General features: G+C 43.1%; 1 protein-coding gene across 1 annotated transcript in view; it reads right to left on the reverse strand.

Moving 5' to 3' along the window:
* The window catches only part of NAALADL2 (N-acetylated alpha-linked acidic dipeptidase like 2), a 547,930-nt gene that overhangs the window by 38,682 nt on the left and 489,489 nt on the right, over positions 1 to 19,759 (reverse strand). Inside the window, exon 13 of the mRNA XM_081008376.1 lies at positions 1,614 to 1,812. Coding sequence (XP_080864502.1) covers positions 1,614 to 1,812 — 199 coding nt within the window. The remainder of the gene's footprint in view (positions 1 to 1,613; positions 1,813 to 19,759) is intronic.

The following is a 19,759-nucleotide window of genomic DNA, read 5'->3' on the forward strand; positions in this document are numbered from 1 at the left end:
TTTAAAGTAGACTGGGGCAGTGACTCTGGTGGAAAGGTAGTTTAATCCACACAACATTGACTTCCCTGGTGCTGTTTTTATCCCTATTGGGGAAAACAAGACACCTCTCAATTACATCATGCCCAGGCGGCTGCTATTAAAAGTCACCCATTATACAGCATTTTCAATTTATGAACTCTTTGGTATGTTTTACATGTTCTTGCTATGTCTGCCATAGAGATATCAGGTGATTGACAGATGGCCAGTACTACAGTGGATGGAGGAGATAATTATCTGGACCCATTTCTCCACCCCTGGTCCTAGGCTCGTTGTTGGAAAAATAAAAATGACAGCCAGGTGAAGGCACTGCCTGGGAGTGCAACCCCCCAGCCATACATTCCCCCCACTTCTTGAAAGGCAAAAAAGAAGCAAGGCAGTATTTAATCTGACGCGACATATTTATAGAACTATTTATTCCTCAGTAATGGTGATTCACCACAATAGCAAAATGATCTGCTAAGAAATAGGAGCACACACACACAAAATGAAGATACGTAAATGTATGTGTGCGCTTTTTTTAACCATAGGTATAGGTAAAGGACCCCTGACGGTTAAGTCCAGTCACAGACAACTCTGGGTTTGTGGCGCTCATCTCGTTGTACAGGCCGAGGGAGCGTTTGTCCACAGACAGTTTTTCCGGGTCATGTGGCCAGCATGACTAAGCTGCTTCTGGTGCAATGGAACACCGAAACTAGAGCAGCGCACGGAAACGCCATTTACCTTCCTGCCAGAGTGGTACCTATTTATCTACTTGCACTTTTTGGCGTGCTTTTGAACTGCTAGGTTGACAGGAGCTGGGACCGAGCAATGAGAGCTCTGCATGGGAGTACTGCATGGTCGAACCGCCGACCTTCTGATCGGCAAGCCTAAGAGGCTCAGTGGTTTAGACCCCAGTGCCACCTGCGTCCCTTATGGTTTTTAACCATACAATGGCCAAATGCCCATAATACACACACACATTTGCACTTTGTTAATTTGTATTTGTATCCTGCCTTTCCACCCAATGCTGCTCAAAGTGTTTAACAAAGGTAAAATACAAAATCATGTCCTACATATGAGTTGCCTATGTGTATCTGCTGAGGCAAAGCTGGTGGGGAGAATAAAGTGAACATAAGACAATTCTGCAAGCTGAAGATGAGTGTAGTAGCACCTGCAGTTCCCAGAAGAATATTGTATCCGAAAACAGAGGGAAAACACAGCTGTGATGACAAGTAGTATCTATCGACTATTTGGTTAAATCCATCAAGAGAAGCCTTATGTTGCTCCAAAAGACTGTCATGAAGCCTTGGGTTTCTTTAGTGGAGTATATCTGCTCAGCACTGATGCCACGACAGAAATGTTACAAATTGCATTCTAATCACACCTCTTCCCATGACACGACTTTAATTTCAATTTCATTCCCCGGCCATATTTTTTCCCCCTGAAAGGATTATTCTTGTTTAGGAAAATGTGAAAAATGAGCTTTTATCTTGCCTTCTCGCTGAGATACACAAGCATGGCAAGGCAGCTCTGAAAGCCAAAACAAACAAGATTACCATAGCGGTGGGTGCAAATGAGCGGAGAGAATCTTTTACCTGTAAAATCCCGGAGGGACCTGTGGAACTAAGAAGTTCCTCTCGAGGCTTTGCAAGACGTCGTTCAGCATTCTTACTCGGGTGGGAGCTCTCTCCTTCGGGTCGTTTGCTGGACGCATCTCATCCGACTGGAACAACTGGGCACTTTCCCTCAGGGCGTTGGCCATTGTCAGCAAGCGGTCAAGATTCAGATGTTCATCTGAGAGCAGTAAGAGAAACACACTATGGGTAAAAATGTGCTGAGGCTGACCGGCAGATCCATGTGCTCACTTGTGGTAGAACACACTTCTGAGTCACACTTAACCACTTGGCTCTGACTGGTGGGCGGTTGCAGTTTATTTGTTCCAAATATTTACACGCTGTTTAATGCCTAAGTCCTTAAGCAGTGTGCAATAAGATTCCAAATTCAGATAATTGGTTAAAATTAACCATGAAGTCAGAAAGAACCTCACTTGCTGCTGAAATGAAAGGGTCTTGGCCAAGCACCAGAAACTCAACACAGAGGGGACTGACTCCTGGTGGCTATAAGCCATGCACCTGAGCCCTGGGATGCCACCACAAATGACTCCTCAGTGATAGACCAGGGCAGGGTTATAAGGAATCAGGCAGTCTTTAAGGTATCCTAAACTCAAGTTGTTAAGCGCCTTGTAAATTAACATGAATCAGAACCTGACGTCTGCCCACTGTTGGGTTAAAGGACAGTTACACCTTCCCCTCCCAGTGCTAAACTAAGTGTGAAACATTTTACTCATACCGTAGCTACCCCTGTTTCACTCTAGCAAGCGAGGCAGCTTGAGTACATGAATGCTTCAGGGCAGAAGCATAATTTACAAGCGTTAAAAATCCACTGGTGCCCATTATGGAAAGCAATTGGTTACGCAGAGAAATGTTACTGCATTCAATCCAAGTCTAGAGAATAAATATCCATCCGGCATAACATGACTTTGAATAAAATCCAGTTACATGCAGCCTGTGCAATGAAAAACCTGCCGTATAATTCAGCAATCAGCGGTATGCATCTCCCAAGTTCCCTTTTTCTGGTGCCTCCAATTGTATTTATTTAACAACTTAAAATAACCAGATGAGATCATTCATCCTGATTCAAGCTGGGGAGGGTTGCATAACGAATTGGAAATGCAGGATAATAAAAGTGTTGCTGTTTCCCCTTGAGTGAGATAACATTTGTAATTTTCCCTCCTTAGGAGTGGTGTCGAAAGATGTTTAAGATAAAACTAGCAAGCACTTCTGAATAGCACAGCCTACCAGTTGCAACTACTGTGTTTATCCAAGGGATAAATCACACGTGTCGCTGTCACTTCAAGGCAGCCATGTCCAGTATGATATGATAATAGGAACGCAACTGCACTTAAAATAATACTATTTATATCCAGAGGTGAACATAGCCGTAGGCTTGCTAACGTCTTTGAAAGCCACTACTCAAGAACAATTCATATAGCTAGACTGCTAAGCGACTAGACTGATATTCTGGTATGCAAACCATTAATTTAAGAAGGACAATCCTGGAAAGGGGAAATTAAAAAAAAAAAAAATATTCTGGTCAGCTGCCAATTTGATGCCAGACTAAGTTCAAGGACTTGGTCCTGCTGCACAAAGCCATAGGCAGCTTGAGAGGAGGACACCTGAATAATCATTTCACCTACTGACATGCTCCACTGACCACTGTGTGGTACAGGAGAGGAACTCTTACAGGAACCACCTCATTGGGAAGCCCATTCTGCACTATGTAGGAATCAAGCATTTAGCATGGTTAGGGCTGACATATGCCCGGAATTTCCTGGCTATTCAGCCAGGATTCAGCCATCGGAAACAGCATCTGGGCAGAAAACCACTTAGATGTGGCAACCCATATCGGAAGTGTAGGTTTTGGTGAATTTCCTTAAAAATAGCTCAAAAACTTTGGCCAAAAAAACTGTTGTGTCTGGATTTTCACTTTTTGAAATATGGCAACCCTAAGCATGGCAGCATCCACCTTTTGATACATATCAGATAAGTGCCATCTTTGTTGTCTTTTCAGGAGCAATTAAAGACCATCCTCTCCCAAAGTGTCTTTCTACTCGCGATCGTTATCCTAGTCTGTATTTGCATTGGGCTTGGGGTTGTTTTCATACATGTTTTTGTTTATTATTGTTAATTAAAAATTGATTGATTAACAATGGATTGCTAATATAGAGGGTTAATATTTGCAGTGTCCTGTCCCATGTCTAGGGCCTGCCCAATACATTTTGTTCCCTGAGGTGAAGGGCAAGATGGCACCTTCTCCTCCCCATTCCATTTACAAAGAGGAGCAGGTAGCGCTGCGGTCTAAACCACTGAGCTTTTTGGGCTTGCTGATCGGAAGGTTGGCGGTTCGAATCCCTGCAACAGGCAAGCTCCCGTTGCTCTGTCCCAGCTTCTGCCAACCTAGCAGTTCAAAAGCACACCAGTGCAAGTAGATAAATAGGTACTGCTGTGGCGGGAAGGTAAACGGTGTGTCTATGAGCTCTGGCACTCATCACTGTGTCCCACTATGCCAGAAGCAGTTTAGTCATGCTGGCCACATGACCCAGAAAGCTGTCTGTGGACAAAAACCAGCTCCCTCAGCCTGAAAGCAAGATGAGCGCCCGCAACCCCACAGTCACCTTTGACTGGACTTAATCTTTTACCTATTACCTTATTCCATTTTCAGAATCTGAACCGTGGCAGCTGACTCTTCCTTCCACAGAGGTGACAGGACAACATCCTCCACCATTCTGGAAGGCAGTAAGTGGGTTTGTGGGGGGCACAGAGCAGGGCTATTTTAGGAGACTGTTTGCAGCAGGTGGGGTACTGCAGCCCCAAATGTCTATCACCTGAGGAAGCTGTCTCACATCCTAATGGTCCCCCACACACCATTTGCCATTGCTGTTTGATACGATACGCATTGCAAATTCAACACAGAATTCATTGCTTTAAAAACAACAACACCAAATCGCCTCAATACTGAAATGCTTCAGAAGTTCAGAGCAAAATAAATAAATAAAGGCGTCCATGAAAGCCAATTAACAAAACATTGTCTTGGGTGTTGAATTTAGGTGCAGGAACTGTTCAAACATTAATACCCAACATCCTGAGAAATTATGTGGGTGGGTGGCTGGTTCTAGACTTGCTTGTAGGGATGAGCAAATCAGTCTATTTTTGGTCTTTCTCAGTTTCACATTTTTCACATATTAAATTCTGTCCTCTGCATTTCCAATTCTGTCTGCAAATTCATTTCAAAAAGTCCTTGGACAGTCCACCAGCATTTTCCTACAAATAACTCCCGATAACCACATTTTTGTAAGTGACTTCTTCCTAACATTCACATTTTTTCAAAGCAGTTTTTCTGACTATGATGCAATTTTCACCAATAAATGCATTTTAGGCCCACTTTGACCTAGTATATACATTTTTGTACATGTTACTTGGCTGGAGAACCACACTATAAAATTCAAAATAGAGCAAATTAGGAAGGATGGCTGTAATTGGTTAACATGTTGTTTCAGAAAGTTTAGATTAGATAGACCTGCCTTTAAAGGTGAACTGAATCCCTATCTGTTGCTGGAAGACAGGGGGCTGGTTGGTTGCGGATTGGTTGTAGCTCAGCAGTAGAGCACATGATTTGAATGCAAAAGATCTCACATTCAATTCCTTACATCTCTAGGAAAGGTGGAAGGAAAGGATAGGAAAAAATTCTGTCTGAGACCTCTGGAAAGCTGCTTCCAGTCAGTGTAGGCAATTCACTGACCCCATATCAGGCAATTTCATATATCCCATGGAACTCATGTTCATAAATTCCACCGGAGGAAGGAGATGCACGATTCAGTCTTGGGTTTGGGATAGAGGGACACAACATCCCATGCAGGAAATCGCTGTCATTAAAAAGTACCTGCCAAGCAGCTGTAATTTTTTTAAAGTATACAACAGGGCTTGTTGATTTAATCTGGCATTTTCCTTGTTGTTGTTGTTTAGTCGTTTAGTCGTGTCTGACTCTTCGTGACCCCATGGACCAGAGCACGCCAGGCACTCCTATCTTCCATTGCCTCCCGCAGTTTGGTCAGACTCATGTTTGTAGGTTCGAGAACGCTGTCCAACCATCTTGTCCTCTGTCGTCCCCTTCTTCTTGTGCCCTCAATCTTTCCCAACATCAGGGTCTTTTCCAGGGAGTCTTCTCTTCTCATGAGGTGGTCAAAGTATTGGAGCCTCAGCTTCACGATCTGTCCTTCCAGTGAGCACTCAGGGCTGATTTCATTAAGAATGGAGAGGTTTGATCTTCTTGCAGTCCATGGGACTCTCAAGAGTCTCCTCCAGCACTATAATTCAAAAGCATCAATTCTTCGGCGATCAGCCTTCTTTATGGTCCAGCTCTCACTTCCATACATCACTACTGGGAAAACCATGGCTTTAACTACACGGACCTTTGTTGGTAAGGTGATGTCTCTGGTATTTTCCTTAGCTTTGGTTAATTCATTAGTTTCAGTCACTTCACTTCAAGGAAAGGAGAATTATTTTCATGGCACTAATACTAGTAAGATAAGCTTTCTCATTTCTGTTAACTTTGCAATTTTGTTTAATGAAATTCCCCGCAGCTCCTCTGTCTCTAAGATCAGTTTCATTACACCGTCCACTTCTTTGTCTGATCTCATAAAGCTAAGGTTTGTAAAGTTGTCACGAGGGTTCGCTGCCCTTGCATTTATGCAGCCCAAGGCATACATTTATTGCAGCTACTGGATTAGTCAGGTTTCAAGGTGGAAACCGTAGGGCAGGGGTGGGGAACGTTTCTGAGCCCAAGGGCCACCTTCCTTCCTGGGGAACCTCCTGGGGGCCACACCCCCATAGCGGGTGGAGTCAAGGGGGCAATAGATAATAGAATCATAGAGTTGGAAGGCACCCTGAGGATCATCTAGTCCAACCCCCTGCAATGCAGGAATATGCAGCTGTCCCACACGGGGATCGAACCTGCAACCCTGTGACTCTTACCTTTGTACAGCAGGCTGCATTCTAGCCATGCGCAAGTCAGAGCTCTTTACTCTCACTCCTGCACACAGACATCTTTCCACTGTCCATCCAGGCAAGTTAGAGGCATTGTCCCAGTTCAAGGATAGCTCAGTTGGTAGAGTGTAAGGCCCTTAATCTGAGGGTTGTGGGTTCAAGCCCCATGTTGGGTGAAAGATTCCTGAATTACAAGGGGGTGGACTAGATTATGCTAATGGTCCCTTCCAACCCTACAGTTCTATGATTCCAGCTAGGCAAAAGCAATTCAGGAAGTTGTGAAGCAGGCCTGGAGAGAGGGTGTGGCCTGTTGGTATTATTTGGTAGTATTGGGGAGAAGGTGTGGCTCAGAGAGAGTCCCAGGGAACAGATAGAGAGGCCTGGGGGTGGCTGCATTTGGCCACCATGCTTGGGATTCCTGCTCTAGGGGCAAGGTTGACTCTCCCAAACACTGAAGGAGCAAAGCTGCTGCACATATTGTAGGTGCCGACAGCCAGCTGTGATATTTCCTAGAGCCTGGGTCTCTCTATTTGCCTTCCCGGAGGCGGAACTGTCTTCTTTTTCCCCCTCCCTCTCATCCAAACACACAGATCAAGGTCATTCATTTCTAACACAGAGCTTTCAAGAACCGGCTGATAAATCAACTCGAGCAACTTATTCGGCATTAAATTATCCCTCTTCCTAGTGGCTGCAAGGAGAGAGGCAAGCCGGAGTGATCTGCTGCCAACGTGAACTGCAGCAATAAATAAGCAAGATGGCCAGTCTTCAAACCAAGGAGCCATGGGGGTTCTGTGCTTTTCCCCCTTTCCCTTTTCTCCATTTGATGTTGCCCTACAAGGAGCTGGGGAGAAACACCCTCGCAGTTTGGCCCTAAAATGGTATTTATCCTTGATTGTGATTTAAATACTGGTCACTGGTGTAACTTCTATTAAAAATTATACACAATTCTATTGTGTTGTCTCAACACAATGTAAGATCCACTAACTTCACTGGAACGTACTCCGAAGTAAATGTGTAGCATTTATTATTATATAGTTTATAGTTTAGAAAATATTTATTGTAACTGTTGAGTGGATTTCGGTTTAATTTTTATATGGTGATATTATTATTTTATACTATCCTAATGATTGTTGAATGTTACTTTTTTGATGTAGGTTGCTTATTTTAAAGCTGGGGAGGGCGGGATACAAATAATTTATTATTATTATTATTATTATTATTATTATTATTATTACAAGTTTGGTCATAGTTGTTTCCATGTGCGCTCCTAAGATTCCTGCTCCAAATTCATAGAATCATGAATTTATATGCTATATGCCGATCTTTAATACAATTCACTTATCTCATTATGTCCATTTTCTGCTTGCTCTTTTTCCATGCAGTCATTGCTTGGTCTTAACATGCTGGGAACCTCTTCCTACCTTTAAAAAGGAGAAGTTTCCCTTTTTTTAAGGATAAGAAGAGGGCTTCACATTCCTCTGTTTTTTCTGATCCCCAGGCTGGGCTAAGAAGAAATATTCCTCTTCTTCTACACCAGCATTGCCCCAGGAAGCTAAAATTCCTCTCTCTCTCTCTCTCTCTCTCTCTCTCTCTGTGTGTGTGTGTGTGTGTGAGAGAGAGAGAGAGAGAGAGAGAGAGCCTGCTGCTGAGTCTGCTCCTCACCTTCTGCTGACATATAGCTCCTGAAGAAGTAGCCAACCCTCAATGTGGTCCCCGGGCCAAAAAATATAGCCAATCCTGATGCATAGGACTGCTCAGTGCCAGATTTATGTATAAGCTAAACAAGCTATAGATTAGGGCCCCACCCTCTTGGGGGTGCCCCCAAAGACATTAAAGGGGGGAAAACCTGGATGTACATTTCCAAAATATAAGATAAAAAACAAATGCAATAAAACCTACATGCAGCAACAGTGTTTTGTGTTGTGTAGGCTCCTATGATGTAAATAATGGGCCCTGCCTGCTAGTCTGCTCCCTAAAATATCACTGGTTTGCTCACTTCTATATATAGAGTGCCTACATTCTGCATGGACGTTTTGCATGACAACATGTGCAAATGGCTTTAGATACCTATTAGGTCCATAAATTAGCATATAGCATATATTCAACACAAATATATATACACATATATTCAATAAATGTTGACAAAGGACAGCTGGACATATAAAGGGCCCCATTACCTTCAGTAGCTTAGGGCCTCATCAAACCTAAATTCGGCCCTGGGCGTGCTGCTGTAATTTATAACACACAAATGCCTACACACTTTCTTCTTTATTGGCTTACATGTTATACCCCACTTTTCTTGCAACATGGAGCCAAAGGACCCTACATGGGATTCCTCAAGCAGTCACCCACCTAGACACTGATCACACCCAGACCTGCTGAGCAGCAATCAAGTTCCTTCAGACCATAGGCTGGGTATGCATACAAAAATTTGGTCCAACGAAATCGGCACGTACTGTTTGTTTACAGAGATGAAAAGCAAATGCTCACCATCAAAAAGCAAAGGGATAAATAAAAAAAAAGACATTCACCAAGAATCCTTGGACCATGGAACAAATTACCGTACCTCTAAAGCTCTTCTGAACTTCTAATGCAATATCCAGGGCATTAAAGGGCAGTACTGGGTTGTTGGCAATTTGCAAAATTACTTCGCCTGTCAGCTGGAAGGAAAAAAGAAAAGAGAGGAAAAAAACAAATAAATGGAGATGAAATAAATTTTAACACATTTTATGCCTAATAAAAAAGTCTATTCTGTATTGTTCTCTACAGCCACAGCAGGCACTGTAACTCGCCGATGGTTTGACTTCACATCCAAAGTTGCATTCTTTCATTGTCTTTCGAAACAGACAGATGCCAACAGTATTATATCTAAGCACCGTATTCTGATCCATAGTTCACCATATGTTTCAATGTACACAATCAGGCCTCTTGCGCAAGCAGTCCTCTCCATTCATTTCAATGGCAGAAGTGGCATGGTATGAGCAAAATCATGTGTGTTTCATATAACCCCCTCTCTATTAAAATGAGCAACTTGATTTATAAGATCTCTTACCTGCCCTTCACCATAAAGTTCAGGATCTGGCTAGAACAATATATTATGCAATCATAAACACAGACGAAACTGTTCCAACCAAAACAGAGCAGTATATATTTGACAGGAGAGACGGATCCCACAAAACAAAATACAGTCATACCTCAGGTTACAGGTTGTGCATTTTCAGGTTGCGCACTGCGCCAAACCCGGAAGTACCAGAACAAGTTACTTCTGGGTTTTGGCGCTCGCACATGCGCAGAAGCACTAAATTGCACTTTGCGCATGCACAGAAGAGCCGAATCGCAGCCCACGCGTGCGCAGACACGTCACATGGATCACGATCGCAACCCAAGCGTCCACTGTACCTTACTTGCCAAAGAGCAATGAACATTTGCATCTTCAGAATATGGCAAAAGATGTACACACACAGTGGTATGTGGAGGAAGTTCCACAATTTATGGGCTGCCATTCTTTTTTGCACTTCTGAGGCCCCTATGCAGATCTTGACATCCCAGAGCACAGCAGATTACTCATGTTCACAGAGAATAATTGGATCAGGGGGAATGTCTGATTTAGAACAGTGGCCTTCAACTTGACCAGTTCCAGGCTCCACCATTAATTCCAGCCTGATATATAGTATCACTTTCAGTGTTCTCACTTATCATTTTTTTTCAACCTAAACTATTTGCCTTTACTTACTGCCATTAGGGCTGTCAACCATATGAAGGGTTTGCCCTTGATTAATGTTCTGTCTTTTCACCGACTAATCAATTAACTTTAAATGCATTTTGCATATTACCCAAAGGCACTGCAAGGTAAGATATTTCACTACTTAATAAACAAAAGCTCCACCACCCAAGAATAGAAAGAATGGGCAGCATTAACATATGAATGTGCTTTTTATTATTATTCTATATTACATTAATACATTGGAACTACAAAATAAAGAATATTGCATTAATAGTTGCTCTCACTGATTACAATGGGCTTCTGCCAATTCATCAACCTCATGTAGTTGACTACCGGTAATCTATCAACAAACTGATTCCACATGAACATCTGCCTTTCTTTTTCTCTTATCTTCCTTCTCTCATTCTTTCTTTCAACAATATAGTTGCTACATCCTTTACAGGCTGCAGCTTCTAGAGGAAGCCCCACATATGAGGTTCAGGCACCAGGTTTAAATATCAGGGAAGGTTGCCCAGGCCTTTTAAACTTGACTCATTATTTTATTAACTCCTTATTTGGGTTTGTTTGTTTTTTTTGTATTTTATAACATACTGTGTTATCTGCTTTAGTGTTCGGTTTTAATTCCCGGGTGTGTTATTTTTGACATTATATACAAACAGGCATTGCCTCATGAAGATAAGCTGCCTTGAAAAGTCTCTTATGGCACAGTCTTCTACCAGTCTACTCAGAAGAACCCTGTTGAGTTCAATGAGGCTTACTCATTGCTGTTTAGTGGTAAAGAGCAGGTTTGTGTGAAGAAAACTCCAGTGGGTGGGGTGGGAATAAAATAAAATAAAGCTGAAAAGTGCAACCCATGTGCTTTTTACAGAGCAAACAGCAACCCACAGAAAACCCAAACTGCTGTTTGTTGCACTTCAGCTTTAAAGAGCAGGAAATCATTCATGGGGAAAGATCCGGGGAAAATTTGGAACTTTAAAGTGCAGACCTTTGCTTGGCCATAGCCTCATGTCAGTGATTTGAAGGCCACCTGAGGGGGACAGGAGGCCTGCCTGTGGATTGGCCAATAGTAGGCAGGCCTGGGCATTCCCCAGGGGGCAGGACTTCCCGGCTGATGAGCATTGCTTGGTTCTGCCCCTCGGTTTTCCTTGCCTGGCTCAACTAGCAGTTAGGCTTTGGCTAGAGGGGAGGTTGTAGCCTTTGCCTGCTCCTCCAGATGTCTTGGGACTACAACTCCCATCATCCCTAGCTAACAGGACCAGTGGTCAGGGATGATGGGAAATGTCTCAAAATATATGGAGAGCCGAGTTTGCCTATGCCTGGTTAAAGGTATACTGTTAAAGGGATCTGTGAGGTGTTGCATCTGTCCCATGTCCCGGTGGGGGCTAGGGCCATAGAACTCCTCCAGTGGGGACCCTTCAGGGGGTACCCCTATTTGATGTAGGTCATAGTGGCCCCCATAGTGTGGTTTACCCTTAGATACACTCCCAGCAGACAGGATGAAGTTGAATAAATGGCTTCACCCAATGCCTATGCCTAAACCTCATATCTGTAACCATTAAAGCTGTGGCCTATTTGAACCCCAAAACTCTATACTGTTGTCTGGTCTGGTTATTTCATTACGTAGCGAGTGACTGGGTCACGGGGCCTTGGCACGCAAATTACTCTGTACTATCTGATATTTGAGAAAGAATCATTGTTGACACCCAGAAAAGATGTTGTTGGAACATTATCAAACATCCAGGATTTCTGGAGACAGGGGAAAGGGGGGGGGGGAGATATCCCAGCAGAATATCTTAAAAGCCTGCAAAGAAATTTGGGGCAAGACACATCCACAGTACATGGAGACAGAGAGCACACTATAGATCAGCTTGAAACCCACTTCCAAGCAGGGGCAAGATCTGAAGCTGTAAAGATTTCTACCTAAAGGGGAGAAAATGCCAGGGAGGCTGCTGAGAAAAAGAGCTGTCATCTTCTGTGAAGGAAGAGCAAGGAGGTGAAAGGAAGCTCTGCAGAAGAACAAAGTTAATGATATCCCAAGGGACCAAGAAAGAAACTGGAAAGTTAGATCAGCATTTTTTTAAAAAAAGATGGGTGGGGGGTAGCTAGGGATGGAAGAAGATATTTTTCTGTTCCAGATTGTATCCATTGCATGCAACACTCTTTCCATTCCACTGCAGTTCACCTTCTACCAAAAACTACGTCATTCATCTCTCTGTCCAGTGTGGCAAAATTATGTCCCTTGAATAATTTGCATATTTTATTATTTAAATCACACCAGTTACCGTACATTGCCATTGTGTTATTGCACATCATGCATTTCAATGCAAAAGGAAACACAATGCAAATTGGTTGGGGGGGGGGGAACAGACAGACACAATTTATCATTTGTAGGCTGAAAAGGACAGCAGCAGCAAATACTCATCATAGCCGTAGAATTCATTTCCATTACAGGCAATAGATGAATAAGTGAACAAAGTCAATTTCCTCCCCCGTGTTTTTGTTGGAATTTCCCAACACGCTTGGGTGCCAAATCCCACACCCCAATGTTGAGCACACCTAGTGAAGACTTAACAATACATTTTTCCAGCAACTGGATCAGAATACTGACCGTTCCTCAGAATAATCCCCTTTTATCAAACTAAGTGGAAAAAATTAAATTTACCAACTGATAACTAGCTAGATAAATGTATTTACATTATATTTCCCTCTCAAGAGCTCAAGGTAGTATTCTACAATTCTATGATTCACCAATGGAATGAAATAAATAAATAAAACCAACTTGAAGGGAGGAAGAGTTGGCTCCCAACAGTTAAATTTAGAAGTGTCGAAATAAAAAGGTAGTTGCGGGGGGTGGGGAGAGAACCTTATCAGTAAAGCAATTTACAAATCTTGTGATCTCCCTCCCTCTCTGTCTTTCCTTTTGCATTATGTCACAGGCAGTTTATATGTGTGTTAATGGGGTAATCATAGCGTTTATTAAATCACGTATGTGGAACGTTAACCTGGAGAAATCAATCATGGGGAGGAAAGCTTGGAGCATTGATTTTGAGCAGGGTGAGTAATAACTTTGCAGAAACGTGCATCAAGCCCGCATAATGCAGCAAGACAGAAAAGGCCACTGATTTCTTATTTATGGTCTTATTTTTGGCCATGCCATCCCAGGAGCACAGCACTGAACATACATGCAAAATAGACACAGCGCTCCAAAGACAACTTTTTGAAACACGGCCTGAACTTAAAAAATAAATAAATCTATGATTTTCAATTTTATACATTTCAATAATTTTACAATCATTTTAACATTTTGAAACTCGACTTCCTTCCTCCCCTTTCTGAGGTTCCTTAAATTTATTTTTATATTTTCTGCATATTCCAAATTACATGGCCTGAACTTAATGTCCTAATTATTGAACATAATGGCTGGAATCCAAAGAGATACTTTAGGTACATCCAAGAACTTCGGCACACAAATTGAGATTATCAAGTCTTCTACTTTGAAAAACAGACAACCACCATGCCATAGGACCAAACTATTTCTGGACATCTTCAAGGTTTCCAAAGAGGTCAATGGAAGGTTTTTTGGGGGATCCATGAATATGGGTCCAAAAATGATTTTTCCAGTGCAGTAAAATAAGTTGCATGCAAAATGTTGTGTTTAGGTGTTTTCTTTCCCCTAATGAGATGAGTGGTCCATAGATTCTCAAAGAGGTCTGTGAGCCAAAAAGGGTTTAAGAACCACTGTTTCAGGCTGTTTGTTTCTTCCACTGCTGTATTTCCCCTTTTACACTTTAAAATAATTTCTCAGGCCCATCACATTTCCTGGAGTGTCCCTGGAAAACAGCAAAATATTTCCATAGACACTCCAGGAAATGTTACAGGTAGGTAGCCGTGCTGGTCTGCCGTAATCAAAACAAAATAAAAAAAATCCTTCCAGTAGCACCTTAGAGATCAACTAAGTTTGTTATTGGTATGAGCTTTCATGTGCATGCACACTTCTTCAGATACTCCAGGAAATGTCACATTTCCTAGGAAATCCATGGGAACGTGTGGCAGAAATGGGAGGGAGGGAGGGATGGAGGAAGGAAAGAAGGAAGGAGGAAAGATCTGGTTAAGTTTACATTAACATTTTAACTGAACTGAAATTACCTCCCTAAAAATAAACATTATCCCACCTTAACTTGGGACAATGCACTAAGCCACAAATGTTTGGGGAAATTACTCATGACACAATGAAAGCTGCAGAAACTCCCTGTTTTCTTGGGGTTGTGGGATGAAAGGAGTGAATGTTTCCCATGTTGGATTTTCAAGCGAAAACAAAGGAAAACTAGCAATTTAGCTAGGGTAGAAATTTATGTTCCCAGAATACATAAATAGTGTGAATATGCACTTCAGTTCTGCCATTATTTTCCCTGACTGCAGTGTTTGCCCTGGTTATCCCATAATTCCCCCTGACTTGCTGCTTTCTGAATTAGTCCCATGGGCAACCCCACCCAATCACACACTAAAGAGGGTTACTTGGCCATTAAGATTTAGGTACGCCATGATGAGGGCAAGTGAGGGCAATGCAAATTAACAATTTCATGCAAAGTTTGGGAAAACTGCCAAAATATAGAGAAATTTTTGGAACTGCCCAAAATGTCTGTGAAAAATGGTGCCCTGTACACATTGTACACATTTCTTCAAGCTTGTTCATAATGCTATATAACCTTCCAGTTTCACATTTCTTCTCTGGCACTATTGACACTCAAAGGTTAAGTAGTAGGATGTATTTCTGTGTTTAAACAGACAGCTCAACAAACATCTAATCTGACAGGATACATTTTGGGTCAGCAGAGGGCTCTCTGAGAGAAGACTAGAGTAATTCAAAAGCTGCTACAGATGAACTAGAGCATAATAATTCACAAAAGATAGCTGTTTCTAAACAAGATAGGATTAATCATTTCAATAAATGCTACAAATATGATGTGTATTTCTCTAAAAGGAAAACACTTCATATATTTTATTCATGCTTTGGGAAATATTGATCAGGAAATAAATGCATTAATGAACAAGGAATGTCCTGTATTTTTAAGTGGGACTGAAACTCAACAAAAAGGCTAGATATTGGCATGTATAGAAAGTCATACACCAAATTCAGAAACTTCCTTGACTATCAGATTGGCCTTCAGCAACATGGGATCACTGGTGGGATCGTGACTGCAAGATGTATTCTTTACCTGAAGGATGGTGACCAACCCCCTTTATTTAGCAGAAATTCAAAACCACATTAGGCAGGAGAAAAGCCCACCAAAAATCCCTCTCTTCAACTACCTCTGTCTATCCTCTAGTGGTTTTGGACTGGAACTATTCCAGACTCTGGTGAACTGGAACATATCAAAAACAGTTTGGATTTCCTTCACATTATAAAGGCCTGAGTAGGACAATCATGAGTTCACTGAATACCACCAGCTGAGAACAATGCCACACACATATGGGCTCCTCATTCAGACCATCCACTGAACACAGAGTGAAGCTAGTGGTCTTTGACACTTGGGAACAGGACCAGCACAGCAGCTTGTGATGCCTCACCCTAACCTGGTGCCAGACATAAAGTCCTTGGAGGATGAATGAGAAACTCTATAGGTTGAGGAACTTGGAGAGCAGGCAGGGTCTCCTGGAACCAACTCTGAGGAACTCCTTGAGGGGCCTTCTAGTGGAAGATAAGCTAAAGAACTCATGAAGCTGTCAGAGGATGGGGTGAAACCACTCCTCAGTCCAAAGGCCTAGGTCTAGGCCAAAGAGCATTGACATAGCATGTATCTATGGACCAAGTATCAACACACAACTCATCAGCAAGCAACCCCTTGAAATCCTTTACCACCAGCAGCTGGGGCTAGGATATGGTCTAGGAGACCACAGTATAGAGGTCTCCAAACCTTCCAGTTACTATAGACAACATTAGTCTCCATCTCCTTGTTCTTTGCTCCTGTGTATAGTTTCTCCTCCCTGCTCTACTCTCAGTGATATTGACTTTGGATTGTTTCCTGATATAGGAGCCAACTCCTAGAGGCTGAGGTCCCTTCAGCCCCCCAATAAAATATCTGAGGGGGCCAGGCCCACCAAAGGTTGATGGGCACTACCATTCAAATAGGGTGGGTGTGCCCCGTCATGTGCTTGATTATGTGGGGTGGGGCTTACCTGACCCCCCCTATTTTATTCAAGTTATTTCCTGACCTTGATGCGGGTTCACGCCTGGGACCTAGACCTCTGTGCTTGACCTTGGCCTTTTGAGACAATAGTGCACATTGAACCCTGTTCTCTTGCAAGAATGTTTTGGTCAAAGGCTTTTACCTCCTTGGACTAAGACTTGAGCCCCTTGTGGCCACTCCAGCTCTTCCATAAATGTATGACGGCACTTCTGAAAGGAGCTGGTGCATGGGGGTGGTTTTGAAATGTGGTCTAAAACCATGAGCTCCTCCAAGCACCCTACTTCTCCTGAAAAGCTTCACTCGGTTATGCTAAATGTTTGTGCCAAAAGGATCTCTATATCATTTTGTCCACCCAACTCTAGAGCCATGTTGTCTTGGTTACTATGTGCAGCCCTCAGAGTGACAGCTATAGAATAATATTTTTTAAAACCCTAGCAATTATGCATAATGTTCTTCCCATAAATCAGGGTGTCATGTTTGTAAGGCAAATGGCATTTTTGAATTCCTGCTTATGCATGATCCATAGCAGACTTAAGGAGGGGAAATGGGGGGGGGGACAGGATCAAGCCTTTGTTTATATATATATATTTATATATGTATTGTTAGAAAAAAATCTTAATTGAGGAATGATGGATTAGCTGAGCAGGTACAGGAGATATGCTCAGCAGTGCAAATTGAATACAGTGGTACCTCGGGTTACAGACGCTTCAGGTTATAGACACTTCAGGTTACAGATTGAGCTAACCTAGAAATAGTACCTTGGGTTAAGAACTTTGCTTCAGGATGAGAACAGAAATCATGTGGGGGCAGCGGGATGCCCCATTAGCTAAAGTGGTACCTCAGGTTAAGAACAGCTTCAGCTTAAGAACGGACCTCCAGAACAAATTAAGTTGTTAACGCGAGGTACCACTGTACTTGAAACATGCTGAACACAGAAGTTCAAAAATAAATAGAATAAAATGACATGTTGTGTATATGCATAGTACATTTTTGTATGTGTGATGTCAGTGGCGTAGCGTGGGGGGTGCAGGGGGGCCCGGCCGCACCGGGCGCAACATCTGGGGGTTAGGGTTAGGGGGCGCAAATCCACGAATTAGGGGGCGCAAATCCACGGGTTAGGGGGCACAAATTACTTGCCTTGCCCCGGGTGCTGACAACCCATGTTACGCCACTGTGTGATGTAGCTTTCATTTAAAAAAATCTAATTCATCACAATACTTAATAGATGTGTCTGTATATTTGATAATGGATTTCATTATGGTATGTTCACAGCTGGGGTTTGTGTATCCTCAAGAGACAAAAATGAGGTGTCTGTTATCTTGGTTGCAAATAGCAAGGGGGAGAATCAAATTCTCCAACCACAACTTATTGGATCACCTAAGGGAGCTCTCTTATTGGCTTAAAGCAATTATTAGTTCTTGTATTACTCATGCAGTAAGGAATAAATCTAGGTTCTAAGAACACACAAATCTGGTATCATATGAGTAATGTCACGAATGAGCCAGACATTTACAAATGCAAACAGATGCACAATTTGTCCGATGTTTGTGATTCATCTATCTGGTGCAGTGTATGAATGATCCCGAGGCCTAAGGCTCCCTGTCAGCCAAGCAAAGGAAATCATGGGGTGAAATATCTAAATTGGAATACAAGCACTACCCTTTCTACCCAGTCCATGACAGCAGTAGTCAGCAGAAATATAAAATCCCCAGTGTTGGTTTCCAGTGGTAACTACATGCTGTTTCCAATGGTAACTACATAGGTGAAACCAAGCATTCTTGAAGATCTGAGACATAATCGGATGGGGAAATTTTTTTGTGGACAAGAAAAACTTGTCACCAGGGGGGCAAGCATTTCTCTCAACATGACTGCTTCTCCTCTGACCTCTTGATCCTTGTCCTTTAAAAGATGGGCTTGGGAATTACAGTTCCTGACCTTGGCAAAGACAATGGAGATACTGGTTTCTCGGGTCAAAATACATTCTAACCTCTTGCTTTTTTAATGGATGCTATGTGTTTTTAAGTGCCGAATATGTCAGTCAACGTTAGACTGCAAAAAAACCAAAAAACAACCAACCAGTGCATGTTAATAACTACTTTTCGGCTACTTCTAAAACAACACATCATGTCTAGAAGAGGAAGACATTCCCCCCTCTCCATTTGACACTTCCTCTGCGCCAAACGGGAACGGGTGGTGCTGTGGGTCAAACCACAGAGCCTAGGACTTGCTGATCAGAAGGTCGGCAGTTCGATTCCCCACGATGGAGTGAGCTCCCGTTGCTCGGTCCCTGCTCCTGCCAACCTAGCAGTTCGAAAGCATATCAAAGTGCAAGTAGATAAATAGGTACTGCTCCAGCAGAAAGGTAAACGGCGTTTCCGTGCGCTGCTCTGGTTCGCCAGAAGCGGCTTAGTCATGCTGGCCACATAACCCAGAAGCTATATGCCGGCTCCCTTGGCCAATAAAATAAAGCGAGATGAGCGGCGCAACCCCAGAGTCGGCGACAACTGGACCTAATGGTCAGGGTTCCCTTCACCTTTACCTTTACTGTACCTAACGTAGGAATGTAAGCTCCTCTGGGCAGGGACCTGCCCTCCTATACTATGTAAAAGTGTTGTGCGCACAGGGCCGTCTTTAGCATATGCGCCGCCAGGGTGCAAAGATCTGCCCAGCGCCCCCAGATTTAGTGTTGCCCACGTCTACACCCAAGATATACTTCTCCGCGGTTGCAGGCGAGGCCATGGCAGCGGCAGCAATGGCAGCAGCGTTCTGCTCTTCCAAGTCTCACTGCCGTCGCCCCTCAAGAACTGGGTGCCTGAGCTCTGCAAAGTTGTACAGTTTCACATCCATGCATTTTTAAAAGCTCCCCAGGAGGAGGAAGGAGAAGAAGAGGGATGCAGCAGCCACGCCGACGGCGGACGAGAGAGCAACGCCTCTCAATGCAGAGCAGGACTCTGTGGAGGAGAAAGTGGCCAGGGTGGAGGTGGCAGAGGCGGCCGGCTTTGAATATCAGCTTGATCAAAATTATTTATTTCATAACAGGTAGATAGTTAAGGTACATAGTTTTTGAATTATGGTGCTTGAGGAGACTCTTGAGAGTCCCATGGACTGCAAGAAGATCAAACCTATCCATTCTTAAGGAAATCAGCCCTGAGTGCTCACTGGAAGGACAGATCGTGAAGCTGAGGCTCCAATACTTTGGCCACCTCATGAGAAGAGAAGACTCCCTG

The sequence above is a fragment of the Podarcis pityusensis genome, assembly GCF_964106645.2.
Source record: "Podarcis pityusensis genome assembly, chromosome: 5".
In the NCBI taxonomy this organism is placed as follows: Eukaryota; Metazoa; Chordata; class Lepidosauria; order Squamata; family Lacertidae; genus Podarcis; species Podarcis pityusensis.